The following is a 16,932-nucleotide window of genomic DNA, read 5'->3' as shown; positions in this document are numbered from 1 at the left end:
GCACAGCGCACGCCGCCGAGAAGGACAGTGACTTGTCTAATTTCACGGATAGCAGGGCCCTACTCGCATCGATCCCCTTCTCTTCCCTTTTTACTCCTGCCTTCCATGCTGCGACATACTTCAACCATAACGGTATCGCGGTAATCCCGTTGCAACCCACGGAGATATGACCAGCGGTAGGCCACCCGGAGGCCATCCATCCGCTGCCGGCAACAATGATCTTCTCCAGCTCGATGACACTCCGGTATACGGTTCCGGACAGCGCGCTCCCGTGAATGATGACCACCTCCTTGAACGTTATGACATCGACGATTCTGATCTTCCGTCTCCACGCGCGTCAGTCTCCTACGATGAATTTGTTGGCGGCAGGCATCCGTCCACAAGGGCCGGTGCGTCGTCCAATGTCCCCCATCAAGGTGGCCTACAGCCACCATCGGCGAGTAGCCAATTCTATGGCGGGGGCCCAGCTACTCGTACCTACTCCCAGACATCGGACCTGCACAACTATCAACGATATTCCGATATAGACGACTTTGACGATGAGAGAGGGTATTACCCCGAGGCCGACCTGGATGGAGACCACCTCCCGATCCGAGATGCACGGGCAAGAGATCGCAATAGTATCCTTACCTTGGGAGGAGGGCTTGTGGGGAGAGCGAAAACTATGCTTGGGATGGCGCCTAAATATTCTGAAATGGACCTGCCTTTGACTGAAGCCGGGGCGCGAGCAAGGGCAGATACGGTCGGAACAGAAGGTGAACCAAGACCGAAATCAAAGAGACGCAGCGCTGGCGATTTCAAATTCGGCTTCGGACGAAGAAAGCCAGATCCTGCGACGCTCGGACCCCGTGTCATCTACCTCAACAACTCCCCTGCAAACCAAGCCAACAAGTACGTGGACAATCACATCTCGACCGCCAAATACAATGTCTTCACATTTCTTCCGAAATTCCTCTTCGAACAATTTTCGAAATACGCCAACCTTTTCTTCTTGTTCACCGCTGCCCTCCAGCAGATACCCAACATTTCGCCGACCAATCGCTACACCACAATTGGCCCTCTCATAATTGTCCTTCTTGTTTCAGCTATTAAAGAACTGATAGAAGATTTTAAACGCAAAAATTCTGATAAATCTCTTAATTATTCGAAAACAAGAGTCCTTCGTGGGACCGGCTTTGAAGAAACCAGATGGATTGATGTTTCCGTGGGCGACATCCTCAGAGTTGAATCGGAGGAGCCGTTCCCCGCAGATCTTGTACTTCTCGCAAGTTCGGAACCGGAAGGCCTCTGTTACATCGAGACGGCTAATCTAGATGGAGAAACAAACTTGAAAGTCAAGCAAGCAATACCTGAAACCTCTGACCTTGTCAGCCCAGGTCAACTTAGTAGACTGGCTGGTCGAGTGAAATCCGAACAACCCAATAGCAGCTTATATACCTACGAGGCCACATTAACCATGCATTCTGGTGGTGGAGAGAAAGAACTTCCACTTGCTCCCGATCAGTTGCTTCTTCGTGGAGCAACGCTACGCAATACTCCTTGGATCCACGGCGTGGTAGTGTTCACTGGTCATGAAACAAAGCTCATGCGCAATGCAACTGCAACCCCGATCAAAAGAACCGCTGTAGAGCGTATGGTAAATTTGCAGATTTTGATGCTTGTTGCCATCCTCATCGCTCTCAGTCTAATTAGTTCCATTGGAGATTTGATTGTTCGAATTACGGCCTCAAAAAACCTCTCTTACCTGGACTATGGAAACGTCAATGCTGCCGCCCAATTCTTCTCGGATATCTTTACCTACTGGGTTCTCTACTCCAACTTGGTACCTATCTCCCTCTTCGTCACGATAGAAATCGTGAAATACTGTCACGCCTTCTTGATCAACTCCGACCTCGATATCTACTACGACAAAACGGACACTCCTGCTACCTGCCGGACCTCTTCTCTCGTGGAAGAGTTGGGACAAATTGAGTATATTTTCTCAGATAAAACTGGCACTCTAACCTGCAATATGATGGAGTTCAAACAGTGTTCTATTAGTGGCATTCAGTACGCAGAAGTGGTTCCAGAAGACCGAAGAGCAACCGATGACGATGATTCTGATACGGCCATGTACGATTTCAAGAGATTGAGACAGAATCTGGAATCGCACCAAACTCGAGATGCTATCAAACAATTTTTAACTCTACTTTCTACGTGCCACACAGTTATTCCTGAACGCAAAGATGAAAAACCAGGCGAAATCAAGTACCAGGCCGCGTCTCCCGATGAAGGAGCGTTGGTTGAAGGCGCAGTTCTGCTCGGTTATCAATTTACGAATAGAAAACCTCGGTCCGTGATAATCTCCGCCAATGGAGAGGAAGAAGAGTACGAATTGCTCGCCGTTTGTGAGTTTAACTCAACAAGAAAGCGTATGTCAACGATTTTCAGATGCCCCGATGGAAAAATTAGAATATACTGCAAAGGTGCCGACACAGTGATTCTCGAGCGGCTTCACTCAAACAACCCAATTGTAGATGTCACTCTTCAGCACTTGGAAGAATACGCATCGGAAGGGCTGCGAACATTGTGTCTTGCCATGAGAGAAATTCCTGAGGAAGAGTTCCAACAGTGGTGGCAGATCTTCGATAAAGCTGCCACGACCGTCAGTGGGAACAGAGCGGAAGAACTTGACAAAGCAGCTGAACTCATCGAGAAGGACTTTTATCTTCTTGGTGCCACCGCCATTGAGGATCGGCTGCAGGACGGTGTTCCGGACACGATCCACACACTTCAGCAGGCAGGGATCAAGATCTGGGTGTTGACTGGGGATCGACAGGAAACAGCTATTAACATTGGCATGAGCTGCAAGCTAATTTCAGAAGATATGACTTTATTGATCATTAATGAAGAGAATGTAGAAGGGACGCGCGAGAGTTTGTCAAAGAAACTGCAGGCAGTACAAAGTCAAACTGGCTCAGACATAGAAACTCTTGCACTTGTTATTGACGGGAAGTCGTTGACGTTTGCTTTGGAAAGGGATATGGAGAAGCTTTTCTTGGACCTTGCTGTTCAGTGCAAGGCAGTTATTTGTTGGTATGTTCTGTTTTCACTGATTGATCAAGCACTTTCATATGTTAATACTCGTATAGTCGAGTGTCACCTTTGCAGAAGGCACTGGTTGTTAAGCTTGTCAAGCGACACCTCAAATCACTCCTCCTTGCAATTGGGGATGGCGCGAACGATGTCTCTATGATCCAAGCCGCCCACGTCGGTGTTGGAATAAGTGGTGTTGAAGGCCTTCAAGCAGCGCGAAGTGCTGACGTTTCAATCGCTCAATTTCGCTTCCTTCGGAAATTACTATTGGTTCACGGTGCATGGAGTTATCAACGGATTAGCAAAGTGATTCTCTACTCGTTCTATAAAAATATTGCGCTATACATGACACAGTTTTGGGTATGTATCAAGAGCATCTTCTCGTTCCATACATCCTTCTAACTTCTTCCAGTATTCGTTCCAAAACTCTTTTTCTGGCCAAGTCATATACGAATCATGGACTCTTTCCTTTTATAATGTCTTTTTCACCGTCCTGCCACCTTTCGCGATGGGCATTTTCGACCAGTTCATTTCCGCAAGGCTGCTTGACCGATATCCACAACTCTACCAACTCGGGCAGAAGGGCGTTTTCTTCAAGATGCACAGTTTCTTTTCTTGGGTTGGAAATGGTTTCTACCACTCTCTGATCGCCTATTTCCTTTCGCAAGCAATCTTCCTTTACGACCTGCCAACCAAAGATGGAACGGTTGCAGGGCATTGGGTTTGGGGTACAGCTTTATATACCGCTGTTCTTGCCACTGTTCTCGGGAAAGCTGCCCTCGTTACCAACATCTGGACCAAATATACGGTGCTCGCCATTCCCGGATCTTTCCTCATCTGGATGGGATTCATACCTGCATACGCTTACGCTGCACCAAATATCGGCGCCGGATTCTCCACCGAGTACCAAGGTATAATTCCTCATCTGTTTCCCTTGCCTACGTTCTGGCTCATGGCAATCGTTCTGCCTGCGATCTGCCTTCTTCGTGACTTCGCCTGGAAATATGCAAAACGGATGTACTACCCGCAAAGCTATCATCATGTACAAGAGATCCAGAAGTACAACGTCCAAGACTACCGGCCACGCATGGAACAATTCCAGAAAGCGATCCGCAAAGTCAGGCAGGTCCAGCGAATGCGCAAGCAGCGTGGATATGCTTTCAGCCAGGCCGATGAAGGCGGGCAGATGAGAGTTGTTAATGCGTATGATACGACGAGAGGTCGAGGACAATATGGTGAGATGGCGAGTTCAAGACCAATGATTTAGGTTCATGTGCTTTGTGTCTTGTTCCTGGCTTAATACTTTGGGAATATATATGGTGTCTGTCACGGTTGTAGCAGGCGTTCTTGATCTGATGATTATTTTTCTAAACCTTTACTGCCTAAGCTTCTTCCTTGTGCTTTGTATTTATACCTTTTGATTTATTATTGTCATCGTTCTACATTGATTAGGATGGCATTTCCTTCTCTTCTCTAGGCGAGCACCTTGCCCAAGGAGTCCCTTAAGGCATGGTTGTGCTCCAGTAAATGCTCCTTTTGGTTGTTTATATGATTTGGTGTACTTTTACTATCTTGACCGACTGTAAGATATATGGACTTATTGCTTTATGGCCGAAGCCATACTTTAACCAACAATGACTCAGCTTATACCGATGGACAAGGCCGACTCTGGTTACGTTTGCACTGACCCTCGGGGCGTTCAATTGTAGATGGATGTTATTTGATATCAGGAGTAATTTCTTAAGAAACATATGTAAGATCCCCTATCTTTGGGGAAGGAATCGTTATCATAATAAACTATTTCACTTTTCAAGTCTCATGAGTTGTCATAAAAAGAGCTCTTGCATCGCAGATTTTGAAATATGGGAGGAAATGAAACCAGTTCTTCCTCCGATAGATGGATATTCGTTACCTCGTTCCTGAAATTCAATAACCATAATCATCGTGTACACCTTTCTTCCGGGGGCCTCCATCCTACCCCCAATCCTTCCATAACCAATCGCTCCCTCTCCTCCCAGGTTTCCCCCTTACTCTCCAAGTCGATCACACGTCCTCCACTACCCTCCCGTGCTCGAATGCCGCTTGAATCAAATTTCCAATTATAGGCTTTCTTGGCATACCGACGCAAATCTCTTTCGAATGTTGTGTCACCGGACCAGCCGAGCACTGCGCACCCAACACTCCGCCACGGCGAGATGATAATGTCAACGCGTCGATGGAGGTTTGGGTTCCTTTTTCTGGTAATAGCCGGCTCTTGTGACGGAGTTTCAGAAGTGCTTTTATCGCTGAGGTCGATTTTATCGTCCTGTTCGTCGGAGCTGGGTTGGGCTATTGTCTCATGCTCTTCTGATATCGACTCGGAAGCTGCTGATGAATCGAAGTGTGGATCCTGCCATACAACCAGGGCTTTATCAAGCGTGTCGAAATGGTGCTTCCCTCTTGCAGTTTCACCGCGGTACGGTAACGGTTGCTGATCGCGCTGGGTGTTGGTAAGATGTAATGCGAGGGTATGGGTGATCCAACCGTCTTCCTCGAGACTAGATACCACATCGTAAACAAGGTTGTGCGTGACACCTTCGTCGCGATGGCTGAGAATGATATCTACATCTCCACTCCGTTCTTTGCCTCTTCGGTAACCACCGACAATAATGCATTCGATGCCTTTCCCGTCATAATCAGAATCTGGTCTCGCTCTGCGAGCATGCTCAAGCACAACATGCGAGATGGATTCGACTTCTGCTCGTGTGATACCCTCCATAAATTCATCGTAATATTTAACTCCGATCTGTTGAACCCGAGACAAACTATCCCAGCCATGTTCAACGACATCATCAAGGTCGCGCCAATTTCTGTGGTAGTAGAAATCCCGGGCTGACTTTGCACCGACTCCCCATATGTTGTAAAACATGTTCAAGGTGGAATACACAGGATCGGTATCAAGCTGGTTCGCTGCTTCCAGTATTCCATCAGGACTCTGCTTCCATTCTGCAAACCAATTTGCTATCCTTGTCTCACATCCGGGGATAGTCAGGACTTCTTCGGGTGTTTGAAGAGGGTAAGGATACGCAGCAATCGCCGCTATAGAGGTACTGTAGGCTCGCACCCCAATCTCATCCAAAGTGAGCTCTCGGATTCTCTTGATCTTGAGAAGCTGATTGATGAATCCTTCGTTGGGTGGGTGGAGAGGGGCAGACCGAAGGCATGCATACAGCACATTGTCACGAACCCAATCTGGAGCGGGAGGGAGAGGAGTAGCTCCTTCATGTTCGGACGTTGATTTTCGGTATAGCTTCGGGCGTAGCTTCTGGCTTGGCCTGCTTCCATGGTTTAACCTTGCCCGTTGAGATTTCACGGACGGAACTAGGAGAGGCCGGGGGACTGTCGCTGCATCTGCCCTCGCTCGTTCGAGGATCCCTAGGGAATCTCCATCTCTTTTTCGAGAAGGAGTTTGAGGCGTGGAGTGGACGGTGTCACATTCCAAACCCAGTCCCAAAGGGGATGTGGTATAGCTAGTGGTATCGGGCCGCGGTTGCTTGCTTGCATAATAAACGGTATATGGTTTCATGGGCAAGGAGTGCCTCGCTGCCAGTGATTCACGTAGCCATTCCAGCCTCAACACCCGTATATCGTTGTCGTGAGGTGGAGATAGCGGAGGATCAATTGATGCTGGAGCCAAAGCAGCTGGAGTTGCCGGTGGCTTTAATACCTTTTTATGACTTTTCTTCGGAGAATCCAGTCTATCGGACCCTTCGAACTCAGACACTGAATCTAGATCAATAGTTTGAGGTTCTTTCACTGGTGAAACCGTGCCTGCAGGGCTATTAAGGCGACGCCTTTTCACCGGGGGGGTACAGGGAGTTTCAGCCGGATGAGAGATCTCCTCGGTCCATAGACCCCTTGCACGAAGTTCTAGGGCAGCGCGCTTTTTTTGAGAGAGCTTCCCAAGCACCAAGCCTGCCTCCCTAATGTCATAGGTCACAAGAGCACCACAGGCTGTCAGGGTCTCCTCCACTCCATGTAATTCTTCAAGGGTGAGATGCGTCGGCAAGACAAATATCGATGGACACGGTTTCAGATCAATTGTGACCGCCTCCAGAGAAGAGAGCCTAGGGATATCACGATTTGGACTTTTCATTTTGAGAGTTAAGGTGTATTATGATCACCCTCATTGCATGACGTGTGGGTGTCCAGTCGCACGAGATAATCCCGGCGTCTCGAATTTGGAGATCATAGGGAGTAGGTCACTCTCAGTCGCGACTCGAACGAGGCGGCTTATCGATGAAGGACAGAAGAAAAACCGAAAGTAAAATGAATTAAGACAACCCGAAAGCTATATACAAGTTGAAGGTCGATAAGAAAAAAGGGAAAGGGGAAGAAAGAGAGCAAGAAAAGGAGACCAGGCCTCTCCATACCTCCAACATCATCGCCGCCAGGGCCTGATGACGATGATCAGTAATCAGATAAGAGATAAGACTCGGCGCGGATAAATAAAAATGCCGAACAGCAGCTTTGGTCACATGACCTTGTTAGTAACTAACTTAAGATCCTTCCCTCTCCAACAAGGCCTTGAAGCAGTGGTTTGAGGCCCTATACTCCGTATACGCAAAAGATTGCTTTATCTTCAGTCTCCGAGATCCTTTCTAAACAATACGAACACCTTGATCGGCCTGTCAACCGTACATCAAACCAGAAGCGCTACCGTCGTGAACACTGGCCAGAGCTTGAAACAGCATTATATATGTGGATTCAACAGGCAGAGACATCGATTACACTCTCTTTTGGAAGAATCTGTCAGTATATAAGGACCGCGAGATGCCTGCATTCAGCAATGGCTGGCTTGATGGATTTCAAAACCGACGATCGATTAAGAATCGTATATACCATGGAGAGGCAGGAGGTGCTATTGATGCAGAGTAAGAGATGAAGAATATAGGAATGGTTCTTCAGCATTACAATGCCAGGGATATATTCAACTGTGATGAGACTGGGCTCCTTTGGAAGATGGTTCCTGATCGAGGACTCTCTACTCGCTCTCTTCCTGGCCGAAAGAAGGAAAAGGCACGGATTACTGCCCATTTATGCTGCAATTCTGATGGATCTGAGAGATTACCTATATGGTTTATTGGAAAGGCTCAACAACCGCATGCTTTCCGTGCCGCAGGCATCATTATTGAGAATCTCAATCTCAAATGGAGGCACAACAAGAGGGCCTGGATGACGGGCATTCTCATGGAGGAATGGCTAAGATGTTTTGATTCCAAAATGACTGGCCGTCAAGTAGTGCTTTTAATCGATAATTTCTCTGCTCATGGACTAGCAGTTGAAAATATCAATAAGAGCCTTTATCCCCTACAGAATACACTGATTATTTGGCTTCCACGAAATGCAACGAGCAAATATCAGCCACTAGATCAAGGGATTATATATTCTTGGAAGTGTCACTGGAAACGGCAGTGGATTACCTATATGCTTGAAGAATACAAGTCGAACCGTGATCCTCTTACTACAATGAACGTGTTGAAGGCCCTACGCTGGGGAATACAGGCTTGGGATATCGATATGGCGCCTGCCACTATTCAACACTGCTTCCAGAGAGCCTTGTTCAAGAAGACAGCTGTTCTGCCCAAAGATCTTTCAATTATACAGATCTCCAATGATTTCCAACGGCTCTGCACGGTCTCTGGTATTCAAAACCCAATGAAAATTGAAAACTTCCTCAATCCCGCGGAGGAAGTAGTGGAGGACTCTTCTGAAGACCTAGAGCGCCAGATAATTGAGCAGCTGGAGCCAGAGGAGCCTGAGGACGAGGAAGAGACTATAAATATGGAAGCTGATCCGCAAATCAGCACCACCGAAGGCCTTGACATGGTGAAAAGGCTTCGCTTGTATGAAGAGCGGCAGGATAAGGGAGATACAGAGATAATTCAACAGTTAAATCGTTATGAGAGAAGATTAGGGGCTCGGAGGCTTGAAAATCAGCAGCAGCAGGATATCAGAGCGTATTTTGTATGGTAGCTCTATATAACGAATATAACAGGCTTCCAAAAATTGATTCGTTATATAGAGGCATTACTGTATGGATAAACCCATCCTGTTCTGCCGGGGCAGGAACCCCGCGCATCCAACGCATGTCTGGTTCACTGTCCAGCGCTTAGCAAAATTCGACACGAAGTCAGTTCACAAACTGGTCAATGATCCGAACCCATACGTCCTTATCTTAACAGTGTTGAAACACCGAACTGAAAGGGAATATTCGAGATTGGGTAATATTCATATTGGGACGATGATACTGTGCCCTATGAACTTACCACCGCGAATCCAGCCACCAAAAATATGAAGCTAGCAAAGGCCTTTTTAGGGCATGCGGTGGCTTGCAGGGAAGAATAGAAACGCTCAACTGGCTTATTTTGGCGCTTGTATCCCTCAATTCCCAGGAGGGTTTTATATAAACCTTGGTCAGGTTCCGCATTTAACTTTCTTGTGGCTCGCTTGATCCAACAATACCCAGATTCATAGTTTTTTGCCAGTCATGTTTACTCCGTATTGGATGTATAAATATTGAATCTTTGGTCGATTCCCTTTGCTATTCCTTTACCATCCCGCCCATATCAGCGAAACTGTTGGAATGGACACCCCACCATTCGGATCACCTTGGACAAGCTCCAACAGAGGTGTTTTCATCTTTGACCCTCCAACACCCTCGCGGTCATCAGAACATCGCCCAAAGTCCACCCTATCGGGCCTCTTTCACCAGAACTCTTCGGATCGGGAAGCCACACGGCCTTCCTCGAGGCGCTCTAATGAATCATCAAACGTTAGCCTTAGTCCCGCTCGCCAAAACGATGCGAGTCAGATCACTACACTGGCACAGAGCATGTTTAGGTTAGACCCTAGGTCGCAAACCTCAGGGACAAGTTCTCAAAATGCCACATCGTGGGAGCCATCCCGGTTCGAACATACTGACTTCACATTTGCCTTGTCCCCTCGTAATGTTCCCCTTCCACCGAGTGTGTCTAGCAGGACACCGTCTGAACTATCCACATCAACAGCGGCCCCTCGTAATGTCACTCTTCCGGTGAGTGTGTCTAGCAGGACACCATCGGAACTATCCAGGTCAGCAGCGGCCCCATTTAGAGCGTTAAATGAAATTCATCCCAATTCAATGAGACAATCATCTTCATCGGCTTCGGCACGAACCAGCAGCCCGACGTCCGTCTCTGGCGGCATCACAATTTCTGAATTATTCAATCCTGCATCTCGCAATGCGGCATCTGATTCCGCGCCCTCTATCCGAAGTTCTATTGGCCACATATCCGTAGTCGATGGCATTGCGCAAATGAATATCAATGGAGGACGTAATTCATCCTCGAACCGGACGACACACCCTACTTTGCCTCGCGGAAGCCCACACGGGGACGATTTTCACCGGCCACAAACCGACTATCGATACCCTATCGAACAGGAGACTCTTCAAGAGAATCAGTCGTACTTCAACGCGGAATTTCAAACCAAGTTGAGAAATGGAACTGATGTTGCTCAAACTATTGCAGAGCTTCTTCGCGAGTCAGGCATTGTGAATGAAGGTCTTAATAATGTTCTTCGAACGGCAGAAGAGCTATCGGTCTATAATCCTCCTATAACACGAACCGTAGCTGTGGTAGGAGACCCTGGTGAAGGTGACTGCAGCCAACATCGTGAACTAGGCTGTTTATCCCCGCTAACACCGCTAAATCTAGGCCAAAGCAGCTTGATCAATGCATTGCTCCACCGGGATGAGCTAGCTACAACGGTAAGATGCTATCTGTGCTGACCGGAAACGACATGCAACTAACCGTCATAAAAGGATAGCGATGGCGAAGCGGTGACGCGCTTTCCCACGGAATACCGACACCTACTTGAGCACCACACGTCCCTACGTCATGGAGACCGAGTATCTTAGTGGTGAGGAATTAGACCGGGAAATTGTCCAACTTCTCGATGACTACCGATTTGCCCACGCCCCTGATTTCAGGAGTCGTACAGATCTCTCCGCCGATGACGTTGCAGAGTCAATACGGAAATCTGAAGCTGCTGAAGACAGGTTCTCTGCGGCTTTTTCTGATCGGCCAAACTGGGACCTAGCTCGGTTACGTGATTTCAGCTCGGGTAGTTACGAGCGAGCCTTGGAGATAGTCCGCGACTGGGCTCGGTCCATCGTTTGGCCTGGTAATGGAGAGGGTGGTCTCCTAACGCAAACGGCAGCCACTTCTCAAGCGTGCTCCAGGCAGTTGGAGCAGTTTATGGAATCCTCTCTCTGGCCATTCGTGAAAATTGTTCGGTTAGTGACTGTTCCTACTTCCTTTCGAAGACTAACAAGTTAACAGAGTATATCTCGAGGCCGCCGTGCTTCGACTTGGCCTTGTTCTAACAGATTTGCCGGGTATACTATTCCCTCCGCTCTTCCCCCGCAGCCATTCGCTATCCTCATTGTCCCTATTAATTATTAGAGCCGTTAATCATTTATAGGCTTTCGTGACGCTAATGCCGCCCGAGTCTCAACGACGAGACAATATCTTTCAAACTGTGATCATATTTTCGTTGTATCTGGAATTAGCCGCGCCATAGATGATGCGACAATATCGAATGTTATCGAGGAGCACGTCAAAACGCCGCCTAGTGTCGGCCGCACTAGGACACCCGGACTTACTGTTGTCTGCTCGCGCGCTGCCGTAAGCCCAGTATCACTAAATGGCTTCAGTGGGGACTCTAATACTAATTCTAGGAATTAAATTCGCGAATTATGGGTAGATATGAAAACGAAATTGACACAACTGAACGTCGGAGACTAGAAAATGAGTTGAGGCTCGCATATGCAGGCAACGTGCTGGATTGGAGAAGGCACAGGGAAGCCGAAATTGCGTACTATTCTTCCAAAGTACCCACGACTTTGTTACTGCAATTCTAATGATTCTGTAGTCACTTAGCACTGTTTGTTAATGCGAGAAATTCTTCGGTTGCAGTTAGACTCAGGGAACGGGTCCCTGACGTGGAGTTTGAGGTCTTTTGCGTTGACATGGGTCATTATCAAAGGCCTTTCAATGAAAAGCAAGTTAAACTGAGCGGTATACCGACATTGAGACGATTCTGCCATTCTATTCCGGCAGCATCGTTATACGCGACCGGTCGCAATTTTCTGAACATTTCACTGCCATCTCTTGTTAACTCTCTAGAAGTGTGGTATGATTCTGGTACCCATGCGAGAAGCCAACCTTTGTTGAATCAAGTTTCAATAAGGGATTTATTTGGGGTTTGTTATTTGGAGCCCCATGGGCCAAGTTGATTTGACTAATTGAGCATAGAAACTCGACTCACTAAAGCAGAACTGGACGGATGAGCAGCATCATTTGGGTCAAGCCTCCCTAAGGACCTCTTACAGTGAGTCCACCTTGCGAATCTCAAGAAGATACATAATATGCCACTGACTTGTGAAGGACGCAATAGAGAAGCAATACAGGCTGCAGCCAACGCTGCTTGCGAGGAATGCTTACACCACGAAATGTAGGAACCTGCGCTTTCCATCAGTTTGAACTACAAGGAATGTTGCTGGGAGATCTGAATACCGTGATGCCACTAAGCGTGAAGTTAGCAAGAATTCCACGCCAGGCGGGCAAGGGATAGAACTCATTTCCGGTATGACAAGTAATACCGCGGTTGCATGGGAAACTTTGGATGAAAGGCAGATAATAGTTTTGACAAGTGGTTCGACGTGCTAAGCTCTGCCCTTGACGGCCTTAAGGAAAATGCTCGAGGTTCGTTGGCTTCGATAAACTCAACAATAGATCATGTCAGGACTGACTATTGTCGTAATTCTATAGCTGCTCAGGCACCGCGGTCCCTATTATCCAGCTTTATATATTGGAAATATGACATCGAGCGGATCATACAAGAGGCTCAACTCGCGTATATGAACTCGCTAAGGTATCATAACTCGTGGTTTAATTTCATGAGCACTCGGACTTCTAACAAAATCCCTTGACAACACTTAGATCCCTGAAACGGGATGCTACTGGTGGCCATGCCATATCGCTTATTACTAAAAACATGGCTCCTACTTACCGGATCTGTGCGCGAGATAGAGGTATTTTTCTATCAATCCTCCACGTCTGAGCAAAATCTTGACTCTATTTTCCTGTTTTAGGATCTGGTGTACACGTTCGCTCGCAATGCTGTATCCATAATCAGGTTAAGAATACAGGTATATTCGACTCTATCGATCAGGAAGTTCAAAGATCACTGGAAGCGTTTGCCCACAGGACGGCATCATCCTTATATGAACAAGTCAAGGGCGTTTTTGAAGCAATTGATAGTGCAATTGCTGCTGTGGATACGGCAGATGAAACATTAATAGAGACTCATCCTGCTTTTTTTGAAAGCATGGGGCACGTATTGCCTTGGGCCAAGGACTTTGTGACTCAAAGAACACAGAGAAGAAAGTGTGCTTTCCACCGACTAGGCATAATGTCCACATCCAAGTAAATTGGAAAACTGGCCAAGGGGACGATAACACATGTTTAGAGAATACAAAGTTAATCATTTGACAGGATATAAAAAGTTTCATGATGTGTATTCTTATCAGGTCATTCAACTAGTCAATGCCAATTGAGTTCACCTTCGTGTTCTTGTCGATGATATGTTCAGGAGGTTCATTCCCCAACTTGTATTTATCCTCTTCTATAGAACTATCCCTCGTCTGTTAATCATCCCTGGCTAGATCTGACTGGAAAATCCAATAAAGTGCTCCAGTATTCAGATGATGCTACTCATCATTTAAGCAACGAATTGATCCAGGTATTTCTTGTTCGAGTCTTGAGAATTGTCCGTTATCAAGCAGGCAAAATGAAGTGTTCAACGAGTCATTTCACCTGAGTCCACGCGATATCTCGGAAGTATATCCATAGCACGGCCACGGATCCTCACTTGGTATTTGGCTCGCGACTCTTTGTATTAATGACTGTGCCATCCTTGGTGATATCAGAACGGGTTTGGGATGGCGGGGTAGACCCACCTCCGCGTTCAACATCGTCGATAATCTCATCAGGGCCATCGTGGGTCGCGTATTTCCTAGCCGCCCACTGCCGCCAATTTGGATACACCAACACACTGATACCACCAATAATGATAAAGCATCCACAAATTGCACCACCTATAACATCATAATACTCCCCGGCAGTTTCCACGCCGTCCCAGAATCTCCCCTCTGGTTCTGCAGCATTGAGAATGAGGGTTAAAAGCTGGAGGACGCCGATTACTACGGCGACAATGACAGTCAAACACGTCAATACGATGGAGTAGTAAAGGAACGCGATCGGATCCCGGGGACTACGGGAAATCGCTTGTGGCCCCGCAGTGGTCCCTGGAACGGGAGCTGAGGATGGGGAGGACGGAGAAGAGGAGGGAAGGAAGTGCGTTGCTGGTTGAATGTATAAAGACAGCATCAGGGCACCATCGATGGTGTCAATGAGACACATCCCAGCTAAAAAGCTGAGTTAAGTGTGATCCCCAGCTAGCAAACTCTTTCTGGGTGCAGGGGCGGGCTCACCTGTGAACAAGATAGGAAATATCAAAATGACCCAGATGCTCGTTCCTTTAGCTGCCTGGACTGAAGAGATACCAAGCAACGCAATTTCCGAAGAGGTGTCGAAACCAAGACCGAAAAGAACTCCCAAAGGATACATCTTCCATGGGCTGATATCCATTTTGTTAGCAATTCGTCTCGGCAAAGAGGAATGATTCGATATACCGGTTAATTAACTTGAACATCGCCTTCAAAACTCTGAACAAGACCCCGCCTCCCTCAATTTTCCAAATCTCTTCCGCTCCTTGCTTGGTTTTTAGGGCCTTTTTTATCTGCTGGATTAATTTATACAGAATATAGGCATTCATGATTCCTAGAAGTATGAGGAATGCGGAGCTGACTGAGCTTCCAATGATCCCTCCAACCTTGCCATACGCATCAAATTTAGAGGACACGGCTGCTGCGGTGGCAGCTACGACAATAGAAGTTATTATAACGATCCTATACCATATCTTAGCCACTGATGGGACAATCGATGGACTTGCGATCAGCTTGATCGGGAAAGGGGCCAGTTTTGCTCACGTTGAATGGCCGAGAGAGAAAAAGGTTCCCACAGTTACTGCCCGTTGGCCTGTAGCTAAGAGCCGGCGGGTCATGAGATCAATGGCCTGGATTGGTATGATAGTTTCAGCGCAGTTGTCCCCCGAAATAGTTCCAGGGGATGGTTACCGGACGCCTATGCACGTACTGATATATGATCCGCGTCAAGAGCATGCCTTAGACCCAGGGTATACGACAATACTGCTGTTGATACCAAAGATCTAGTGGTCGATTCACGGGATCCTCTTATCAGCCAAGCTAGGTGCTGAAATAGGGTGTGTGTTGAAGCCTTCATTTTGTGATATGCTAATCCTCTGTGAAATACTTACGGATTGAAATGCTAATTTGGTCTGTTAGCAAAATGATCTTTCAGCTAATGTTGGAAGATTTAGACTATGACAAGTCAAATCATCACTTAACCCGAAAGGCAGGCAGACTATGGAATCGCGGCGTCTTATATGTGCACGTACTATAATCTAAGATGAAGCAGAGGTTATATCTAGCTGGTGGAAGGAGTCAAACCCCCACCTACCAGATCAACATACCTCCTCATGCATTTGTTTGTATGTATGTAAATACATACACGCATATAACGGATTGACGCCAGAATCCCTAGTTACCAATGCCATTCAAAAGTGGAGGAAAGGAAGTGAGAACGTACTAAAACAACACCTGCTGCGATCCAAACCAGGATATTCGCAATCGCAATCAAAAGAATGATCCCAATGGCTGGCAGTGGGATTCTCCTCAGCACCGGGACCCGACTGTGTGATTTACCCATCTTTTTGAGGAAGCTGCTGAAAGCTTGAGGCGAATGCATCTCGTTGTGTGGATTGAGAGGTCCAGAGAGATCTGCCATAGTGATTGAACCGCATGTAACTGTCTGATTTAAACTATATGACCGACCTGGGTTGTTAGCTCCTTCCAGTGCTATCCCCTTACAGCTTGCGAGAAACTATTCCAACTCTCTTAAGGGCATTCACACAACTGGGCGGAACCCAACTCTATATACCTGCCGCGATGGAACCCCACTACCCACGCATATGCAGCTTTTGAGTTCATTCGATGTTTCTCGGGAACCATGATCCCAGACTCCGGTCAATGACGCCCAAATCAACCAATCGGCCTTCATCCAACTCGGCTGGATAGATATCTAGGTTTAGTTGTACCCTCGCAATTTATATAAGTTTAACTTCTGAATAACGCTGGTTTCGTGACCAAATTTTCTACTCCGAACTGCTCAGGAAGGGATAAATTACTTTTGTTGTGCTCCGCAGATACCGTACTATAACGATCGGCCTATCAAGGGTGGTCGTTGTATCATGTCTACAGATTTTCAACTAATAGTGACATCTATTTTGCGACAGGCTCAAGTCCTCGATTAGTAGTAAGTAGCACCTCTCGCGTGATCACAAGGATCTTCCTTTAGATTCCTCAATCGCCTCGAACTAGCCAGGGATGCTCGATTTCGCTGCCAGTCTGCGCAGAACATTCCGAAGCTTTCGGTAAGCAGAACGACCAAGTCGACCAATAGAGAATGGTGGGGCTCGGCGGAAGGACGCGGCGCTAGGTCCCTGCACCAATCCATCCCGCAAGAGGGCTTCCAACTTTTCACAAACTATTATTTGAGTGGAATGGGCTAGTTAATTTGAAAATATTGATATTTATTTTCTCCTTTCGTTGCCATTGGAACCCCTCATCTC

At 47.2% G+C, this 16,932-nt stretch overlaps 5 protein-coding genes across 5 annotated transcripts; 3 read left to right on the top strand and 2 right to left on the bottom strand.

Annotated features, from left to right (window-relative positions):
• Window positions 1-5: 5 nt before the first annotated feature.
• D8B26_002313 (uncharacterized protein) lies at window positions 6-4,487 on the top strand. The gene is made up of 3 exons (XM_003066225.2): window positions 6-3,075; window positions 3,132-3,435; window positions 3,488-4,487. Exons 1-3 carry the CDS (start codon window positions 167-169, stop codon window positions 4,340-4,342), a joined length of 4,068 nt encoding a protein of 1,355 aa, XP_003066271.2. The 5' UTR covers window positions 6-166; the 3' UTR covers window positions 4,343-4,487.
• Window positions 4,488-4,891: 404 nt separating this feature from the next.
• Window positions 4,892-7,484, bottom strand: D8B26_002312 (uncharacterized protein). The gene has a single exon (XM_003066224.2). It carries the CDS (start codon window positions 7,208-7,210, stop codon window positions 5,015-5,017), a length of 2,196 nt encoding a protein of 731 aa, XP_003066270.2. The 5' UTR covers window positions 7,211-7,484; the 3' UTR covers window positions 4,892-5,014.
• A 2,216-nt stretch (window positions 7,485-9,700) lies between these two features.
• D8B26_002311 (uncharacterized protein) lies at window positions 9,701-10,974 on the top strand (the record flags this gene model as incomplete). Its single annotated transcript, XM_066123788.1, has 3 exons — window positions 9,701-10,751; window positions 10,812-10,864; window positions 10,924-10,974. 3 exons carry the CDS (start codon window positions 9,701-9,703, stop codon window positions 10,972-10,974), a joined length of 1,155 nt encoding a protein of 384 aa, XP_065979863.1.
• A 20-nt stretch (window positions 10,975-10,994) lies between these two features.
• D8B26_002310 (uncharacterized protein) lies at window positions 10,995-13,590 on the top strand (the record flags this gene model as incomplete). Its single annotated transcript, XM_066123787.1, has 12 exons — window positions 10,995-11,392; window positions 11,439-11,494; window positions 11,581-11,783; window positions 11,837-11,973; window positions 12,031-12,361; window positions 12,414-12,489; window positions 12,546-12,612; window positions 12,701-12,744; window positions 12,795-12,863; window positions 12,930-13,032; window positions 13,101-13,192; window positions 13,253-13,590. The coding sequence occupies 12 exons, from the start codon at window positions 10,995-10,997 to the stop codon at window positions 13,588-13,590; spliced, it is 1,914 nt and encodes a 637-aa protein (XP_065979862.1).
• Window positions 13,591-13,688: 98 nt separating this feature from the next.
• Window positions 13,689-15,285, bottom strand: D8B26_002309 (uncharacterized protein; the record flags this gene model as incomplete). Its single annotated transcript, XM_003066222.2, has 4 exons — window positions 13,689-14,587; window positions 14,654-14,799; window positions 14,855-15,130; window positions 15,212-15,285. The coding sequence occupies 4 exons, from the start codon at window positions 15,283-15,285 to the stop codon at window positions 14,028-14,030; spliced, it is 1,056 nt and encodes a 351-aa protein (XP_003066268.2). The 3' UTR covers window positions 13,689-14,027.
• Between the last annotated feature and the right edge of the window lie 1,647 nt (window positions 15,286-16,932).

This window comes from Coccidioides posadasii, chromosome 1 (assembly GCF_018416015.2).
Source record: "Coccidioides posadasii str. Silveira chromosome 1, complete sequence".
NCBI lineage: Eukaryota > Fungi > Ascomycota > Eurotiomycetes > Onygenales > Onygenaceae > Coccidioides > Coccidioides posadasii.
The sequence above is the reverse complement of the archived record's forward strand: the minus strand, read 5'-3'. Positions and strand labels throughout refer to the sequence as shown.

What these genes read in the sequence shown, in the direction of transcription:
- D8B26_002312 (XM_003066224.2), bottom strand. Translation starts at nt 7,210, where the DNA reads ATGAAAAGTCCAAATCGTGATATCCCTAGGCTCTCTTCTCTGGAGGCG.
- D8B26_002313 (XM_003066225.2), top strand. Translation starts at nt 167, where the DNA reads ATGACCAGCGGTAGGCCACCCGGAGGCCATCCATCCGCTGCCGGCAAC. An exon ending in TGCAAGGCAGTTATTTGTTG is followed by an intron (nt 3,076 to 3,131) that starts GTATGTTCTGTT and finishes ATACTCGTATAG; the next exon opens with TCGAGTGTCACCTTTGCAGA. An exon ending in TATACATGACACAGTTTTGG is followed by an intron (nt 3,436 to 3,487) that starts GTATGTATCAAG and finishes AACTTCTTCCAG; the next exon opens with TATTCGTTCCAAAACTCTTT.